The 19,820-nt window shown below is 34.4% G+C and overlaps 3 protein-coding genes across 7 annotated transcripts; 2 read left to right on the top strand and 1 right to left on the bottom strand.

Annotated features, from left to right (window-relative positions):
- The first annotated feature begins 1,768 nt into the window (after positions 1-1,768).
- On the top strand, positions 1,769-8,962 carry LOC114165959 (pentatricopeptide repeat-containing protein At4g02750-like). 5 transcript variants are annotated; one of them, XM_028050600.1, is made up of 5 exons: positions 1,769-1,849; positions 2,245-4,921; positions 5,000-5,126; positions 6,499-7,147; positions 8,619-8,962. In XM_028050600.1, the coding sequence occupies exon 2, from the start codon at positions 2,669-2,671 to the stop codon at positions 4,913-4,915; it is 2,247 nt and encodes a 748-aa protein (XP_027906401.1). In that variant the 5' UTR covers positions 1,769-1,849; positions 2,245-2,668; the 3' UTR covers positions 4,916-4,921; positions 5,000-5,126; positions 6,499-7,147; positions 8,619-8,962. The 5 variants fall into 5 exon arrangements, with proteins under 5 accessions (XP_027906401.1, XP_027906400.1, XP_027906403.1 ...); XM_028050599.1 differs by lacking the exon at positions 1,769-1,849 and adding an exon at positions 2,041-2,149; XM_028050602.1 differs by lacking the exon at positions 1,769-1,849 and having other exon boundaries at positions 2,168-4,921; positions 5,000-5,117.
- Positions 8,963-11,725: 2,763 nt separating this feature from the next.
- On the bottom strand, positions 11,726-16,190 carry LOC114167463. The gene is made up of 4 exons (XM_028052556.1): positions 15,326-16,190; positions 14,032-14,881; positions 13,216-13,405; positions 11,726-12,096 (listed from the first exon to the last, which is right to left on the bottom strand). Exons 1-4 carry the CDS (start codon positions 16,081-16,083, stop codon positions 11,969-11,971), a joined length of 1,926 nt encoding a protein of 641 aa, XP_027908357.1. The 5' UTR covers positions 16,084-16,190; the 3' UTR covers positions 11,726-11,968.
- A 2,293-nt stretch (positions 16,191-18,483) lies between these two features.
- On the top strand, positions 18,484-19,767 carry LOC114165526 (protein MAIN-LIKE 1-like). The gene is made up of 4 exons (XM_028050128.1): positions 18,484-18,771; positions 18,850-19,314; positions 19,408-19,467; positions 19,555-19,767. Exons 1-4 carry the CDS (start codon positions 18,484-18,486, stop codon positions 19,765-19,767), a joined length of 1,026 nt encoding a protein of 341 aa, XP_027905929.1.
- The last annotated feature ends 53 nt before the right edge of the window (positions 19,768-19,820 follow it).

Genomic DNA, 19,820 nt, shown 5'->3' on the forward strand with positions numbered 1-19,820 from the left:
TCAAACAAACCATAACAGTCTTGCCTCCAGAAAGAAAACTTTGGACTGATTGATAAATAAAAGCCAATCTATGTGGTTAGTTTTAAAGATTCATTAATTGTTTATTGCATTTTGTAAAGATTGATCTGATGATCTCTGCATGTCAGGTCCTGATCGAAGGACAACAATCTAACTATCAAATGAAGAGAGTTGTCAAAACAAATATTTGGTGCATGAACATGTTTAGCCCACTAAGAAATGAGGTTGATTTGAAAATTGAGGTCTAAATCAAGAAGGTTGCCAAAAGATAATGAAAAGTAGTGAAAACTAGAGGAAAAAAATACAAACAGGTAGCAAAAATATGAACATCTTCAGGGCAAATGCCATCACTGTGATATCAAGTTTGGAATACCTGTAGAAATGAGAGAAAATGAATTAAAATCTAGGAATTATACTGAACAAAAAATTCATGATTCAAACAGAGACAATGTAGCTATGCAGAAGAGAGATTTATTACTTGTCTAAGGTAGAACCTCCAATAGTAAGATGAGAGAGGCTCTGGAATGTTGAAGCTTTTAAGCCAAGGAGCTGATACTATAAAGACCACAAGATTTTCAACAACTGTATTAATTCCATAATCCAAGAAGTACAGTACAAGCAAGTTTTTCTCAGTATAGGTTTGTTGAAGTATATAGACTTTGCATTAGTACAGAACATTTCTTCGGTTGTCCCATGATTAAGCATTCAAGTGTCACAGAATAACATTAAAACTCAAGCTGATCCATCCTTAACATTATTTTCAGTTTCATTCTCCTTTATAACCGATACAGGTGCTTAATTCACCTGCATTTATTTGCCACAACTTAATACTTAAAGATTATGTCTTCAGAATTCAATTGCTGGATAAAGTAGGAATCATCTAAAAAGTACAATCAATGCTCTATAAATTAAAAATTCCTTTAATTTCTCAATAATTCAATTCAATTACTACAGAGTGAGAACTTCGGATTCTAGAATCTAGTTCACCATCTGAAGACTTATATCACGGTAACATGCAATGCAATTGTGAAATACATACCATGATACCGACTGAATAAAAAAAAAAAAAACAGATACCAGAGAAATAGCTGTAAATATGGTATTCTTGACATCCTTTCAAAGACTTAATATTTCAGCAATAAAAGGCTTAATTATAGCATGGTTTTGCATTTGATGAGTTAATTAACCAATCACGTATCATGTGTCATTGAGGTAACATGAGACTGGTTGATTGACCAAGATCACAAGGTTTAGATTCCACAAGTAGACCTTAACAAACAAGGATCGGAAAAAATCCATGCCGCAATCAAGATATTTCTATGGTATCTAAAGGATTGTGGTTCTGCTCCAGTTATAGAATAACTACATGGACTCTATATAAGACATTCGAGCTATGAGATGAATCATGCATATCTTTTACGAACATAGCAATGGTTTTGAGTTTTGACTAGGGGACATTAAAGGACATTGCAACATTCAGCAACTTCACATTTTTAATTAACTCTACATCCGCTTTGGTTCAAGCAACTCCTGATCAACATTTCACTTCTTCAGTCCCTTATTTCAATGTTTAATCCTATAATCCGTCTTGGCATCAGTTCCTTGATTGTAGTGGGATTGCTGGTTTTGATTTTGCAGGGGCATTCAGATAAATTGGAACTTAAAGAAGTCCACTTCTTCATTGGCTTGTGTGATGATGGTATACATTGATATGGAACTTTGAATCTTTTTGCAAGAAATCCAGCACTATTGTACATGTCCAACACGGAATATGTGTCTCTTCCTTACAGAGGAAACTTGATTGCCTCATGAATGGTGATACAAAACTTGGGTAGTGTTTGTGCTTAATTTTAAGATTAGATTTGGATTGAGGAGCTAATTTCTTAGTTTTTCATAATTTGTGTTAATAATGCGTTCTTAGACTAGTTTTTAGTCTAATTTCCATCTTAGTGTATTCTTAGTCTTTGTGACTTGTATAGTATAGTTTTAAGTTTAACTTCGTTTCGATTCTAGTCTAGAGTTTTAAAATTCAGATTTAGATTTTCAGTTTTAGTATATTTAGGTTCTGTTTTTAGGAATTTTAGTGTTGTGTTTAAGTAATTCTTTGCTTTCAGGAAATGATTTTCTTTTGGTATGATAAATTTTTGGTGTATATCTAGAGTCAAGTTTTAGAGTAGGTTTGTGACTGTGCTTAGCTAATTTGTAGTGTGTTCTTCCTTTTGCTAGAAAAACTCTTGGAAGGAGATCACCGCTTTGACTTTACCCCCAATGCATGGATTCGTGAGCGTAAGGTGCCGAAGAAGATGGGGTGAACACCGAGGCGGAAGCGGGGAGAGCGTGTTAGAGCGTGGCGGAAGCGGAGGTGGAGGAGGCAGAGAGAGGCTGAGAGGAAGGCGGAGGAAGTGAAGAAGCACCATAGTCGCAGTGCTGCAGAGGATGAGTACGAGAAAATGGTGATGGTGTCCAATACTAATCGTGACGGTTCCATTATCGAAACGAGATCTTTGGATGATGCCATCGCTTAGATGACGAACTGCCGTGCTCACCCTAGGTATTCAATGTTGTTCTTGTATTGACCTAGGATGTAGAGTTGGAGTTTGATCTTCTCGCTGTCGGCGAGAACCTTGTAAGACACTGTCTGTCTGCTACGATGAAGCTTAAGCATGGAATTAGACAAATAGGTGAAGCGGGAAATCATGTTATTAGCCGTAATATGCAGATTATTCGGCTTGGGAAACTGGGAAAGGTTGAAGACGCTATCAGAATCTTCTCTAACATGACCGACAAAAATCTTGTAACATACAATTCCATGGTATCCATTTTAGCCAAAAATGCTAGAATCAGTGATGCTAGACAGTTGTTTGATAAAATGTCCCTAAAAAATATTGTTTCTTGGAACTCCATGATTGCTGGATATCTTCACAACAACATGGTTGAAAAAGCCAGTGAGCTGTTTGATGCAATGCCTGAAAAAGACAATTTTTCGTGGGCTTTGATGATAACTTGCCATACACGGAAAGGGGATCTTGATAAGGCTAGAGAATTGCTTGAGTTGGTTCCTGATAAGTTGAACACTGCATGTTGGAATGCAATGATAGCTGGTTATGCAAAGAAGGGCAAGTTCAATGATGCTGAGAAAGTGTTTGACCAGATGCCGACAAAGGATTTGGTTTCTTACAACTCAATGTTGGCTGGGTATACACAAAATGGGAAAATGATTTTAGCATTACAATTTTTTGAGAAGATGGCCAAGAGGAATGTGGTCTCGTGGAATTTGATGGTGGCTGGATATGTTAACAGTGGTGACCTTAGTTCTGCTTGGCAATTGTTTGAAAATATTCCAAATCCTAATGTTGTCTCTTGGGTCACAATGCTGTGTGGCTTTGCACGATACGGAAAGATTATAGAAGCTAGAAGACTTTTTGACAAGATTCCCATAAAGAATGTGGTTTCTTGGAATGCAATGATTGCAGCCTATGTCCAGGAGTTACAAATTGATGAAGCTGTTCAGCTGTTCAAGAAAATGCCGCATAAAGATAATGTCTCGTGGACTACAATAATCAATGGGTACATTCGAGTTGGTAAGCTTGAGGAAGCACGTAAAGTTTACAATCAGATGCCTTGCAAAGACATTGCAGCGAAAACGGCACTAATGACTGGATTAATACAAAATGGAAGGATAGACGAGGCTAATAAAATGTTTAGTCAAATTCTTGCACGTGATGCTATTTGTTGGAACAACATGATTGCAGGCTATTCCCAGAGTGGAAGAATGGATGAAGCTCTCAATTTATTTAGACAAATGCCGATTAAGAATGTTGTTTCATGGAATACTATGATCTCTGGATATGCTCAGGCAGGACAAATGGATAGAGCAACAGAGATCTTTCAGGCCATGAGAGAGAAGAATTTAGTTTCCTGGAATTCTCTTATTGCTGGTTTCCTACAAAATAATCTATACACAGATGCTCTTAAGAGTTTGGTTATGATGGGGCAGGAGGGAAAGAAACCCGATCAATCAACTTTACCATGTGGCTTAAGTGCATGTGCTAATCTTGCTGCTTTGCAAGTGGGCAAACAACTTCACGATTATATTCTGAAGAGCGGTTATATGAATGATTTATCTGTTAACAATGCCCTGATCACTATGTACGCAAAATGTGGAAGGGTACAAAATGCTGAACAAGTGTTCAGAGACATTGAATGTATTGATCTTATTTCCTGGAATTCCTTAATTTCAGGTTATGCTTTGAATGGATGCGCAAATAAGGCATTTGAAGCCTTTGGCCGGATGCTATCACAAAGAGTCGTTCCTGACGAGGTTACTTTTATTGGGATGTTGTCAGCATGTAGTCATGTGGGTTTAGTGACTGAGGGTTTGGATATTTTTAAATGTATGATTGAAGATTTTGCTATTGAACCCTTGGCAGAACATTACAGCTGCCTTGTTGACTTGTTTGGCCGCGTGGGTAGGCTAGAGGAAGCCTTCAATATTGTGAGTGAGATGAAGGTGGAAGCAAATGCTGGATTATGGGGTTCATTGCTTGGGGCTTGTCGTGTACACAAAAACCTGGAACTCGGCATATTTGCATCCCGGAGACTTTTCGAACTCGAGCCTGATAATGCCTCCAATTACATTACCCTGTCAAACATGCATGCTGAGGCTGGTAGATGGAAAGAGGTCGAAAGACTAAGGATGATGATGAGGGACAAAAGAGCTGGAAAGCAACCTGGTTGCAGCTGGATTGAAGTTCAAAATCAGATACAACATTTTCTGTCACATGATGTGGCAAAGCTGAGACACGAAAATATTCAGCTTATATTGAATACTTTAGCCGCACACATGAGGGACAAATGTAACATATCTGACATGGAATCAGCCTGTGACATTCCATGACTCGAGGTACTCACAACTTGGTCGCAACTTAGCTTTTGAACTACATTGAATAAGTAAAGTGAATTTCTATTGCATTGCTACCAGGAATAATCGGAAGATAACTGCTTTTTATTGGAGATTTATGTGATGGTGACTATGACACACCGAGCATTGTCTTTTTCGTGATCTTGACACTGTATTTTCTGGTGATTTCCACAATCCTGTATTTACTGTAAGTTTCAGCCCAATGGGCATATTAATTTGTTAAGTGTTTCACTTGTTTTTAACTATTGTCAACAGAACTTTTTTGGATTATATTATTCATTGTGTCTGGATTGAACCCATGGTGGGAATGAACACTGTTGTTGAGTGGACCCTCTATCAAGTAGTTTCTGACTGGAAATTGTATTATATAATATCATTGATAATGCCTTACCAAACCCACAAGTTACAGGGTTGAATTAGATAGATACAACATTAGGTTTTATGTAAGTCTCTGTTTAGATACTCTGATGTGTGTTTTTGGTCACAAAGTATATTGAAATTTCACCATAGAAATTGTATTTTGTAATATTGCCCATATGCACCTATAGTGCGGAAGTAGAAGAGCTACACCATTCCTATGGTTGAGGGGTTTATTATCACAATTTAAGATCACTTTCCAAATCCCCAACTACCCCAACCATTGATTGCAAATTTGAAGTACCCAGAAAAAAAAATTATTTTGGGGCAAAGGTAGTGTAGTATCTGTGGTGTGTGGGTTCTCGAGGGATGTTACTCAACCAGAGCCGAGTCTGGGTTCTAGAATCCTTATAGGTTAAGCCTCAATGCCATCACTACAAGTATTTTTCTTGCCTTTCTTGGGTGACAGTCTCAGTTGTGGTGTTTGCTTACATATCACGTTCTATAACAGTTCTATATGTATCAAATTTATTGCACTCAATTTGAAAGTTAATTCTAAGGAGCTAATTGTAATTGTTAGCTCCAAACATCTAATTCCTTTTGCTATGCCGCCCCTGGGGTCTTGTTTGTAGGACCAAGATAAAGATTGGTAATAACAAACAGTTTATTATTGTCTTTCGCATGATTGTAGAATAGGTTAACTGAGGAGTCCCAATTTTGTTGAATTTTTCATAGCTAATTGCATATCCTTGGGTAGTGTTTGTGCTTAATTTTGTGTTTTTAGATTAGATTTGGATTAAGGAGCTAATTTCTTAGTTTTTCATAATTTGTGTTAATAATGCATTCTTAGACTAGTTTTTAGTCTAATTTCTATCTTAGTGTATTCTTAGTCTTTGTGAGTAGTATAGTATAGTTTTAAGTTTAACTTAGTTTCGATTCTAGTCTAGAGTTTTAAAATTCAGATTTAGATTTTCAGTTTTAGTATATTTAGGTTCTGTTTTTAGGAATTTTAGTGTTGTGTTTAAATAATTCTTTGCTTTCAGGATATGATTTTCTTTTGGTATGATAAATTTTTGGTGTATATCTAGAGTCAAGTTTTAGAGTAGGTTTGTGACTGTGCTTGGCTAGTTGTCCTTAATTCACCGTGTCTTATATTCTTTAGCTTTGTTTTGTAATTCTAATGTACATTTCGTTTGAGCTAGGTGTTGTGTGGCCTTGGAGAGTAGATGCTGATGTGGGATTTGCTGGTTTAAGGACTCTTGGCTGTGAATTAGAGGGCTGAACTGCTTGGAAGCTTGCTGGAAACAGGAACCAGAGATAGCCTCTGCGTCACGTGGAGTGCAGTGCACATGAGGTGAATTGGACAGCTTTGCATTAAGGAAACTTACAAGAGAAGCTGCTGCCACGTTGGAATAAAGGAAGAGGAAGCTGCCATTTTTACAGAAGCTGACTTGGAACACATTACAGCTGTCAATGTGACTTGGAGTAGCAAGTTAGGAGCTCCAACAGTCAAAACTACTGCACTTGGGCAACCTGCACCAGCCAGTTACGTTTGGGATGATGAAACCTGGAAACCAGCTACCTAGGTCCTAGGTTCTGACAGTTAATGTAGTTAAAAGAATTGTAAAGAGAGTTGACTGGTTTTGAGAAGTTACTTTGACTGGTATTACAGGTTTTTCAGTTGCTTAGGTAGTCAGAGTGTATAAGGAAAATCTGGACAGACAACAAGAAGAATTACACATTTCACACTACATAGACAGAAATCTCTACAATTTACGGTTCTTAGGTTTTCGTTTGCTGAAGCTTGAGGTGTTCTTGACTCCAAAGTGAGGTAGCACTCCAAGAGCTTAGGTATTGTGTAATTTCTTTCATTTTAATTGAATTTGCAAGTTTATATTATGTTCTTCTACTTCTTTTACTAAATTTTACCGATTGAATTCTCTGTTTCTTTCATTCAATTACAGTTTTACATTCAATTTAGCATTTACACTATGTTACGTTCATGTTCTTCCTCTTTCAAATCAGATTTTGGATTTACTACTCTTTTTCAATTGATTCTTGGTTTTGCTACCTTACTAGAATCGATGATGGAATAATATTGAGTTCTAGTGAATCCAAAGTGATCATTTACATCTAAGGAACTCAGAAATGAACCTTAGTATGTGAAATCAAGAATCAATTGAAGTGAAAGTTGAATTTCTATTTTCTGGTTTAGAAACGTACAATTGGTCAGCTCACGCTGATTTTACTCTAACATGCAATTTTCGAATTCTTAGTTATTTGACCTTTAATTCATGTTTCTCTACTTACTTTCATGTTTACAAATGTGCTCAATTGTTAAAATTTCAGTTCTGCAGTATAATTCTGTTTTTGGTAGTTTAGGTAGTTATTCTAGTTATTTTAGTTTTCTAGTCTAGGTTAGAATTAGGATTTTGATTTCTAGTGTGGTTTTAGTTAAATTCATTATTCCATTAGTCAATTAGGACCAAAATGAACATGTTTGCATCTTCATATACTTAATTCACTCAGTTCTGCATAGTATAATAAGATTTTAAGGTGCTGTCACGTTCTTACTAGCTCTAGGTGCTGTCATTTCCAGTTTAAACTCTGATTTTTCGTTTTTAGTGTTTTTTTTTCTGTTTCTACACATTTCATTTGAATTATGTTAGTGATTTTAGTAGGTTTCATGCATTCATATTGCATATAACTCAGAATCGCATCTTGAACCATGAAGTGCAAATGCTGTCAAAAGCTGTCAAATTCCTAAAAGTGGCTTTCAAGAGTGATTTTGAGCATTTTGAGTTTTCAATTAGATTTGCATTCGAATATTAGATATTTTTAGGTATCTAGAAGTGTTCCATCATTTATACATGCATAATTCGTTTTAGTTCACTGTGACATTTCATCAAACACATAGTGCATAATAGGTTTTCTTTGAGGCATTTCAACAAACACTTTTCATTATTGATGTTCTGCACTCTTTTATGCATTTTTAAAGTTCAGAATAAGTTTAGATATGTTTTTTTACACATTTTATGTGTTCATTCATATAGGATTTCCATTCATTAGAACTCACTTTAGGAAGTAAAATTAAAGAAATCATGTTCAGACACCATGCATTCTGGATCTGTTTTAGTCCAGACTTAGGAATAGATTCATGCATCATTTTAGTAGCATTTTAGGACATTTTGTGAAAACCAACACTTCATTGGATCATCATATGCGTGGTCATCTTATAAAGATGCAAGTTAGGCTTAAATTCTTGTTTTTTAAAAGCAGGATAATTTTCTGTATTTTATGAGTTGGTTTACTCTGTCTGCAGAGAAAGGAGATCCTGTAAAATTTGATTCATTGATCTTGATGGGAAAAGAAAACAAAGTTGAAAGCATAAATGTTGAAATCTATATTTCTTTCAGAAGTTGATTAGATAGAAGAAAGAATTGTTGGTTTGATGCGACTTAGGTTCAAACATGAATACATGATGACAATGATGTCATTATGTTATTTTGATTTAGTCAGGAAGAACTCTCTCCCTCCCAAGTCTAACTAGTATTATTTTATTTGCTTTAGTAACTATTTGACTTGTTTGTTTTTTAGTATCAGATTAAGTTGCTTAACAGTGATTCCAAATTGATTTATAATCAGTGAGACAGATTACCCAATCAAGTAGGTCTATTATTGATTTATTAATGAGTAAATATCGTAGAGGTTTAATTAGTCAGATTGTACTCACTATTGTTCGGATATTTTAGTTTGGCCCCCGTTTTTAAAAGATTTTCAATTACATCCCAATTTTTTAAAAAGTATCCCAATTATGTCACTTTTAGAAAATAATTATTAACGCCGTTAACAGCGTACCATATGTCCGTCTCTAGATTTTTTAATTTATTTTAAATTTTATTGATTTTTTTTTTTGAATTTTTTTTGTCACGTGTTAGGTCTTTGATGTGACACGTAATACTGTTAGTGACAAGGTACTGACATGTGTCAGTACTGTAAGTGTTATTATCTTGATTTTAATTTAGTTTTCACACATGTCTATTTGTTTCAATTTAGTCCTCACATATGTTCTTTTAATTCAATTTAGTCCCAATTTTTTTTTTTTAAAATAAAGAAATTTTGTTTCTCTCTTATGATTATAACATTTATATAAGTAATAAGTTTGGTCTCAAATTTAAGAAAGAGACAATATTTCATTATTTTGAAAAAAAAATGAGTATAACAGTTATATAAATAATAAATTTGGTCTCAAATTTCAAATTTAAGAAAGAGACAATATTACGCTAGACGTAATAACATATTATATTTTTTTTTATTGTTAATTCATGTTTTGTTATTCATAACTTTTGGAACTAAATTTTAATATAAATATTGATACTTAATTTTGTATGTCATTTTTAATAACAAATATTAATATTTATATAAATAATAAATTTTGTATTAAGAGAGACTATTTTTCTATTTAAAAAAAAATGGGACTAAATTAAATCTAAAAGAACATCTGGGGACTAAATTGAAACAAATAGACATGGAAACTAAATTGAAATAATAGATATATATAGACATTAAATTGAAATCAAGACAACCTTTGATAATGACACTGACATGTGATAATATATTATCACGTAATACTGACGGTACCACGTGTTACATCATGATATGTGACAACAAAATAAAAAATTAAAAAAAATTTATTTTTAAAAAATTAAAAAATTCAGAGAATGACATGTGGCACGCACGACGTTAATAATTTTTGTTTTAAAATAACCTAATGGAGACACTTTTTCAGAAGTTGGAACGTAATTGAAACTTTTATAAAAGTAAGGACCAAACCGAAAGTATTGTCTCTAACTAATTAAACCTATCTTGAAACACTCTTTAATATATTTATGAATAATGTTTTTGAAGCGAGTGAATATAGGAATTTTTTTATTACTCAATATAAGTCAACAAGTTTTAAATGTCAGTGCCACATAGTTCTCCACGTTACAAGTGACATTTAAGTGTTGTTAGAACTTTGTTAAATTTGAGATGATGTATTATTTTATCTTATGTAATCTTAAATTTATTATATCATTTTTAATATTTTTTCAAAGGTCTTCTAAAATTTAAACATTAATAATTTTTTATTTACAATGTCAAAATCTAAAAGATACTACTATTATTATTATAATCTAAATTCTTAACTTTCATCTCGTAATAACATTATTAATTTAAGTTTTTATTAATTTTATGTTAATTTTATTTAGCCTTTTTTCTATTTTTGTCAACCAAGACTTAAAGATTGAGGTAATTCTCATTGAATATTAGTTAAGATTTTTTCAATCAGTAGTGGTTGAGCTATTCTCACTCAATGATAGCCTTTATTTTTTTTCAGTATCGGAAAAAGAAGATTTTGATGATTGTAGGTAAAAGATTTTTAATCTATATTGATAGTGGTATTTTCCAGTTTAAATTATTGATATTGATCTGTTCATTTAGGTAACTATATTTATTGTTTGACATTTGATTAAAATTTTCTCAAATAAAATTTGCTGAAGTATATGTTTGGTAGAATTTTTAAAAGAAGTTTGTTGTGATTATTTTTAGTCAGTAAAAAAATCAATCGATGTCACACAATATTATTTTTCAAATGTTGGTAAAGATTATTTTAATATCCATTAATTGACCATCTCTTCTAAGATTGATTTTGTGAATGTCATTCAAACAAAATTTGTCACTTTACATCAAGTAAAAATTTGACAAAAGAAACCTTAACTAAAATACTTTTAGAAAAGAACTCTAAGCAATATTAACGAAACATCACATCAACTGAAATTAACTTCATCAATATGAATGAATCGAGGAAAGAAAAACAGAAAATAAAAAATGTTCTTTTTCCTTTGCATATCATTCCATTCTTAGAAATTAAAACATATTTATGATGACTAAAACCTCACTTTATCAATTACAAATAAACATGTAAGTAGTATTTTGTCATTTTATATATTCTTTTATTTTCTTTTCTTTCATTTTCTATGAAAAGTTTATAACTCTTTTCCAACGCAACAATCAAAGTGACCTTAGTCTTCACTTTCCTCGAATCAAGCAAACCATCCAGCAGGAAACAAAATTCTGGAAAGACTAAAATTTATCATACAATCAAGAAGGCTGCCAAAAGATGAAGAAACGTAGATGAAAAAATTTCAAAGGGTGGCAAAAATATAGACATCTTCATCGCAAATGTCATCACTGTGATATCAAGTTTAGAACCACCGTAAAAATGAGAGAACAATGAATTACAATCTAGGAATTACACTGAATAAAAAATTTATGAAACAAAGACAATGTGGCTTATATAGAAGAGAGATTTATTACTGGTTTGTCCAACCAATATACCAACCTCTAAAACTAACTGTACAACAAAATTATCTACCATTTTATTCATCATTGTAGTACAATTCCTAACTCAGATTTATTGTTGTGATGATTATTACGCATTTAGTTTGTTACCAATGTCAAAATCTTATAGTATGTGTAGTTTATGCAAGCAAGATGATTTCACCTCACATATATAGAATGTTAGAAAAGTTTATAGAAAGTGTGGTTGTAAGAAGGATTCATCTAACATGCCTTCTGTAAATAAGTTACCCTGTGAGCATTGAATGATAATTTGAATTCATTGGTGCAGCTTTAAGCATCGTCATCAGGGCCTGGATATGCTGGTAAACTCATTATACGCTTGTCTAAGACAGGACCTCCAACAGTAAAATGATAAAGGCTCTGGAATGTTGAGTCTTTTAAGCCAAGGAGCTGATGAACTGCAAAAGATCACAAGATTTTCAACATCTGTGTACTAATTCCAGAATGCAAGAAGTACAGTACAAGCAAGTTTTTCACAATTTAGGTGTGTTCAAGTATATAGACTTCAATTGTATTAGTACAGAACGTTTCTTAGAATCTGGTTCTCCATCTAAAAAGTACAATCACTGCTAGATTTGTCAACCCTAGTGATCATTTGATCACGTATTTGGAGAAAACTAAGCACATACAACTTATATGCTCCAGTTTGAGGAAAAGCTATATAGAAATAAGGAACATATCATATACAATCAGAAATATCTAGATTATATATGTATAAGATAAAAAAAAATAAAAAGATATAAAGTTAAAATAAAAGATCACGTGATCTAGGTTCTAGATGTTTCAGAAAAGTAGGATTAGAGTTGATGTGGATTAAAGTTTATGTGAGTGTGCTGCTGCTTCATTATCAATTAAATATTATTAAAATCATAATTTAGAAACTTTCACATAAGTGAGATATTAAAATACTGTGTAAGTGTGTTGCTGAAATAGATTTAGAATAGTATTCGTTTGAGCCAGTGAAGGGGACATGGTAACATGTTCTCTTCTCTAACTTGTTTTCTTCTCCACTGCTACTATCTCAGATTTTATTTTCATCTCTCGTGTAAGTTTCTTCATTTCTCTTCTCCTTTACACTACCATGGCCAGCACCTAGATATTGAACTGCTTACCATAATTATGAATAACACTACAAGCGTTATCATCACATCAAACATGATTGTATTCAATGAATGTCTTAAGGGACCTTGGTGCAGTTTCTATCTAATTCTAGTACCATATACTAAATTCAAATTTAAAATCTATCTTCAACCAAATGTTAAAGGAGAAATGGTTGCATAAAAGAGACAATTTAGAAACTAAAACTTTAATGCATGTCAGCATAATGGAACATTGAAGAAAGATGTCAAATTATCAACACTGCCGTGAGTGAAAAGTGCAGTTAATGCGTAGGTACTGAATACTTTTCCTATATATAAAAGTGCAATTGATGTAAACACTTTTTCATTAGGACTAAAGAAAAACATAACTGCCATCAGACCAAAGTTCTCAGCACAGTGGTGAACAAAGAATCATACCAGGGTCATCAAAGAAGCAACCAATTCCAGTTGCTGAGATTCCAATACCATGTGCTTCAAGGTACAACACCTGTCCAAGGACTCCAGTTTCCCAAAATAATCGTGGATACATCCAGACATTCTTCTCACGCAAAGTAGGTTCCATACGGGCTACCATACCAAGGCTGAAGCAACCATCACTTGCAATGTCCTGCAAGAACGTTTCACATTTGTAAAACAGGATACAGAATATTCATTGAGTATCAGTTCAGATTCTAATTAGAAATAAGACTGATATTAGTGTTATACAATTAATAGTATAATATCATGGTACATTAGAGTTATCAATAGAAAGAATAAATCAAAAGCTAAATCATTTCTGTACTTGAACCAGTAGATCTTAAGATAATAAAACACGGAAAAAGGTCAAAGCTTTGATACCCGCAAACTCAAATTCCATACTATGATGCTATTAGGAATAAACAACAGTCTGTTCACTTATTCAATGGTAGAGACAAAACTACCAGACAGTAAGTATGTGAGAATGATGGATATATTAGTTCTTTGTAGGAACCAAGTAAACTGTTTTTCAATAATAGTTCCTGATTAAAAGCAAGATCCAAATTTAACACACCTATCTATTAAAAACAGTAGCATAAACCCTCACTTTCATCCTAATAAAGACATATTTCATCTCCTCAATGACTGTGTTTCATTTCACAATCTATCTAGAAAACTATTAGATCATCATGTACAACATAATTCACAAACTTTAAGAAACTCTATAAAGCAATGCAAATTCAAAAGACAAGCAGGCAATCACCAATTGCCACATACCTGGTGGCAAGAAAGCTGCTTTGCCAGCTTCTGGCAATCAGATCTTAGCAGTTCATACAGTGGAAGCTCATCCGGGCAGCCCTCAGGCTTGGTCCACAAAAAGTCAGGTAGCATTGCTTTCTTCAATTCATCAAAATGATTTTCATTCCTCACCAAGAAATACAATCCTTGAGGCAATCCCACCACTCTATGAACAAACAAAGCAGCATGCACCTCGGCATCCCATGGAAGAGCCCGGAATGGCAAGGCTAGCGGCCTTCTTTGCCTCCCTCCACCCTGGCAACCTGAAGGAAGACAATGCAACAGAATCTGATAAAATGCATCTCTCTCAATTTTTGTAACTCCATCCATATCAACAGCACTCCTTCGCTTCCTAACAACTTCCCTCATACTTAACCCCTTATACAAACCCTCTCCACAAACACCACTCCTCTGAAACGGCTCAACCAAGAACTTATCTCCCAATGTCAAAGGCTTCTTCACAGCCTCAGCAGTCCTATAAATAACATCCCAACACACATGCTCTTTGCTAAGGGAGTTAGGTTTCCCCTTCCACTCCAACTTATCAAACCCCAATATAGCTTCACTTAATTCCTTCCAATTAATATCAAATCCACCAACCCCATTCGGATAAACCAGCATCACACAATCAGGATGCTCAAACTCAATTTCTGGAATCTTCCCTCTAACAGCACGCGATGGAATCTCAAAATCAGGGAAAACATGAAGCCCCATGAGAGTCTTCAACTCCTCACACCCCAAGGTATCCAAAACCTTCACATCCCAACCAAGACTCGCAGCAGCCATGGCAACTGCCCCAATGGCATGACCGACATCATGGTTACAGTACCTGAATTGAATAAACCATTAATTTCGTCCCTATTTTATTCTCTCCTAAGATAATGAATTTTGCCTTGTCTAAATAAATTTCCCCGTAAGTACTTCTAGAAAAAGAAAAAATAGAAAACTGAATTAAACTTCTCCATGATGCACAAGCAAAAATCAAGATGAACTCTTGGAGAAGCTAAATGAAGAGATCCTACAGATTAATACATGCATAAACTATGTCAAGCTTATTGAAAAAGATAATTTTTTTTTTTATAATTACCTTCTCTAGAAATTTGAAGAAAAAAAAAATTAACAAAACAACATCTTCACAAACTTCGATGACAAACTTGAACAATGTTTTAAGACTTAAATGACCACTCAACATAATGTGTAATATTTATAGCACTACTACTACTTAAACATTTTCTGAAAGGGGGATAATTTAAGAACAAAAAACTGGTAGTACCTGAACGCCCGTTCCCCGTACTTCCAAGCCTCACGCCAGAAAACCGAGGACAACCCAACAAGAAACGAATTGGGTGGAAAAAACTTAGGGAAAAACCCAGATGGGATTTGCGCTCTGAGTTCCAAAGAATGCTCCTTTGGGGCATAATGAGCGACAAAAGCGGAATCGGAGATAGAGGGTATGGGTGGGGCAACGATGTAGGCTTCAGTGGGGTGCAAATTGCCGCTACTTGGGTTAACCCTGAGGGACCAAGTGGAGAAGCCGGTGGTTTTCCAGGCGGAGAGGGCGAGGGAATCGAAGAGGAACTGGGAAACGGTGGATTGGGAAATGGGGTGGGGAGAGGGGAGAGAAAGGAAGAGAGAGTGGTAAAGCGGTGGTTGATACGGTGGTTGTGGGTGGAGAAGAGAGATGAGAGGGGCGGAGAGGTATCTGCGAAAAGGGTTGGGCTGGTTGGCCCAGTCGAGGCCGTGAGGCCCCCGGGCGTATTGGTTGAAGTTGTGCTTGGTTTGGTTGTGGTATTTGAGAACGTGGGAGAGTTTGTGTTGGTTGAGGTTGTTCTGAGGATTTTGTTGTTGTTGTTGGGGGGTGGAAGAAGATGTTGAAGGAGAAGATGAAGATGGAGAAGATGCAGAAGAAGAGAATGAAGGTGTCATGGGATGGGAATGGGAGAATGAGAGAGTGAAAGAGGTTGAAGGAAGAAAATGGAGAAGTGGTGGTGATGGGGTGGTGAGGTTTCTGAGAGGGTGAGGTGATGGCATCTCTTAAAAGCTGAGAGTGAGGGAGAAAGATTGGAAATGGAATGAAGAATTTGTGTGCAATGGAACTTCATTCTAGAGTTTTCAGTAGTTCTATACAGGGGAAGAAAATATCAGTGTCACCCGCACTTATGTCTAGTTAATATTAAAAAAAAAAATCTGGACAAATTCAAGTAGCATTAGGACGGTATTTATGTGAAAGCGTGAGAATTATAAAACTTCACTTTTGTCATTACATTATAACGAGGAATGCCTGATAAGGAGTATAGGAATGTAAGTAGCAAATGCAAAAGTTAGCATATTGAAAAAGAATAATGTGAATATTTAAGAGACAACGATCAATTTAGATTTGAGACAATGCAAACTATTTATTTTCTAACAATTAATATGATCAAACTATCATATTATATTTCCTAGCTCAAACTATCATTACTAGTCTCATTCCATTCGTATGACTTTAATATCTAAAAACAAGATGGTTTTCTCACTATGTAGATATTTATTTTTTCACACTACATGAAAATGTTATAATACCTTATTTCATCCCATTGCTCAAAGTTAAATTTTTTAGAGTGTTATTATCATCTAGGATAGCCTCACAGATAATTTTTCTCGATGTGATCTATTGCGTATTGTAGTGATCCAAGAAGCAACATAGGACTTGTGCCCGTGCCCAAGGAGGATGGTGCATAGTTGGGTTGGTTGCATTGGATTGTTGTTCTCCGGGGCCAAAGATGGGTGACTTGCTGTTAGGGGGCTTTTTCCTGCACCTAAAAGCATTTCTTCTGTACATTCAAAACTTTTTTTATTTTTAATTTTGTCCAAGTTAAAAGTTAAATCAAGAAAAAGAAAAAGCAGTAAAAAAATTATTATTTGCACTCCATCCCTACACAGTCAGCGAATTTGGACACGTCTCTGCACCCCAAAGATTCTTTGATTCTTTGACCTACAAAACACATTTAAAAGGTTTTCTTTTTTCCGCTTCCTCCCCCTCCTTTTGCTCCTTCTTTGCCTTCATTTGTTCATTTGTGGAGAAGATCATCGTGCAGCAGCAAGCACCAACCCAAAAGGAGTCCGTGTCGACACTGAGAGCCACCCTTCCCTGCAGTTAATCCACACACGTCTTCTTCCAGTTAAGTTTTCTCAAATTTGTAATGTTTTTTCGTGTTTACAGTGATTTATGAACCTATATCTATATCTATATATATATATATATATATATATATATATATAATCATTCCATCTGTGCCAAAAGGGACTCCTAAAATTTTTGTGTGTTATGAAACAGAATACAGAAGTCGTTTCATGTTTTCTAGAAACGGATTACAAAAGTCGTTTCTTAAATTGTTTATGTGAAACGGATTACAGAATTCGTTTCATGTTTTTTTATAAACGGATTCTGAAAGTTGTTCCGTATTTTTTGTTTTTTTTATATGAAACGGATTCGTAATCCGTTTCTACACTTTCAGAAATGAAATTTGAACTCCGTTTTGTAAAATTTTTGTTGTTATTTCTGAAACGTATTTTGCATTTATATGCAACGGATTACGTTAAATAAGTTTGGACTTATTTCTTCACTCAATTTTTGATGTGGTTAGATACTGTTTATATTAATGGATTGGTTTCAAATAGTTTTTGGAGAATTTTTAACCGAAAAATAATTAGTATTTAATTTTTTAAATACACTCTTAATCAGTTGCATGTTGTTCTTCACAAATGTTATGGATTAAGAATCAAATAGTAGAGTATAACTTCTACTAGAGTAATATTCTTGCTCTATGTTATAATAATATTGTAATTAGTCTTTCTATAAATCTAATATTGTATTATAGAGTTAAGCACATTAAAATTAACTAATTAGAGATCATATTCAACTAGGTATTGTTGATTTAAAATTTATACCGAGACGATTAATCGGCTTATATATTTACAATTTTTTTATGAAAAAAAAATTAATTGTTTGAAGACGTTATTGATATGACTCATGAGGAAATATGATTAATTTTAAGTGTGCAAAGCAACTACAAGATTTGTTATTTACATTGGTCATACAATTTGTTTTGAATGTGTTAAAGTGAAGTAAGTTGAACGTCTTCCAGTCTTTAAAAAATCTAAAAATTATCTTCCATTCAAATATTCTGTCTTAATTAATGTATCTCACTTTTAATAAAAATATTAGGATTCAAAATAAAATATATTTTTTATTTAATTTTTATTAAATTCAACTATTTCTCTCTGGCTATGATATTTTTAAATAACTTTTTGAAAAATAAATGTAATTATAAAAATAAATTAAACTAAATGATAATTAAACTTTAAATTAGATAAAAAACAAAAACGAAATGGCTAGGACACGAGGAAATTTATATTGGATTGTAAAATTTCAAACTTTGAATTATAGATATGGCTAGGACACGAGGAAATTTATCTAGATGTGGTTCACATGATGCACTCGAAAGTTTCACACAGGGTGCTGCACGGAAGAGACCGACAACTTCAGCTCGTAGAAGGGGTCAGCACGAGGTTAATGTTGTTCAGGATGATGTTGTTGAGCATGAGGTTTCTAATGTTCCTCAGGACGAGGAGCAGGGGATTGATAACAATGGTGCAGGATTTCTAGGTGGTCTGTCTGATACATCTTTATTGACTCGGTACCAGGATCATGTTGCACGCATGATATGGGATGGTCAGGTAAGTAAGAAGTTTTCATAAATGTTTAATTTTATTGTTGTTATGTATTTTTATTCTTTTTTGTTTCTTTTATGTTAGGATCGAGTTGTGAAAATAGTCTCCCATATTAAAAAAGTGAAGAAATTAGGACGTCCTCACCCTTCTGTTCTCCCCTTTGTGGTAGCTTCTGGATTATCGCCTCTGTGCGATATTTTATATGAATATACCGATCTTAGGTTAGTATTGGGTTTCGTGGAGAGATGGCATCCCGAGACTAATACTTTTCATCTACCCATTGGGGAGATGACCATCACTTTAGATGACGTCTGGTCGCTCCTCCATCTTTCCATCACTGGACATTTTTGCTCCACTGAAAATCTTGAATATGAAGATTCAGTTGAGATTTTGATGACACTTCTTGGTGTTGATCGGGCCATGGCTTGTGAGGAGCTGAATCAAAGTCGGGGTGCACAGATCAGACTTAGCTGGTTGAGAGAGTTGTATGATAGCTGTTGTGATAACGAGTTATGGGAGTTTGCTACATGTGCATATCTTTTGCACCTTGTAGGGTGCACGATATTTGCTAATAAAAGCGCCACCTATGTTCGTACACATTATGCTTGGGGAGTTGCTGCTCTTGTCTACTTATATGAGTAGCTAGGAGATGTCAGTTTTGCAAATACAAAACAATTAGTTGGATATCTACCTCTTCTACAGGTACCCATTTATATTACATTTTATTCAATGTTTTACTTGTTTTTTGTTTTATATCACAATAGTTAAATGAAATGTTATTTGATACAGGCTTGGATATACGAGCACTTCCCTACATTGGGAAGGAAGCAATTACAGGATACATATGTGGAGACCGAACCCCGTGCCATACGTTATGTCACTGGACGCGCTATTTCCGCTATAACTGAAGGCACAATTGTTTGGGATCGCACGTATGAGTTATTGCAGATGGCTCGTGATGGCGTTGAAGAGGAAGAGACTAGAGGAGGACATAGAGTTTGAGGTCGACGACCATCTACGTCTGGATAGTCGATTTACTATTTATTTGTATTTGA

This window comes from Vigna unguiculata, chromosome 10 (assembly GCF_004118075.2).
Source record: "Vigna unguiculata cultivar IT97K-499-35 chromosome 10, ASM411807v1, whole genome shotgun sequence".
Lineage (NCBI taxonomy): Eukaryota > Viridiplantae > Streptophyta > Magnoliopsida > Fabales > Fabaceae > Vigna > Vigna unguiculata.

Bases quoted from the DNA above. Each gene is read 5' to 3' on its own strand.
- LOC114167463 (XM_028052556.1), bottom strand. From the start codon at position 16,083: ATGCCATCACCTCACCCTCTCAGAAACCTCACCACCCCATCACCACCA. The intron at 13,406-14,031 runs GTATGTGGCAAT...ACGTTCTTGCAG, and splicing joins AGCAGCTTTCTTGCCACCAG to GACATTGCAAGTGATGGTTG. The intron at 12,097-13,215 runs GTATGATTCTTT...GATCTTTTGCAG, and splicing joins TTGCTTCTTTGATGACCCTG to TTCATCAGCTCCTTGGCTTA.
- LOC114165959 (XM_028050600.1), top strand. From the start codon at position 2,669: ATGAAGCTTAAGCATGGAATTAGACAAATAGGTGAAGCGGGAAATCAT.
- LOC114165526 (XM_028050128.1), top strand. From the start codon at position 18,484: ATGGCTAGGACACGAGGAAATTTATCTAGATGTGGTTCACATGATGCA. The intron at 18,772-18,849 runs GTAAGTAAGAAG...CTTTTATGTTAG, and splicing joins GCATGATATGGGATGGTCAG to GATCGAGTTGTGAAAATAGT. The intron at 19,315-19,407 runs GTAGGGTGCACG...TTATATGAGTAG, and splicing joins GTGCATATCTTTTGCACCTT to CTAGGAGATGTCAGTTTTGC.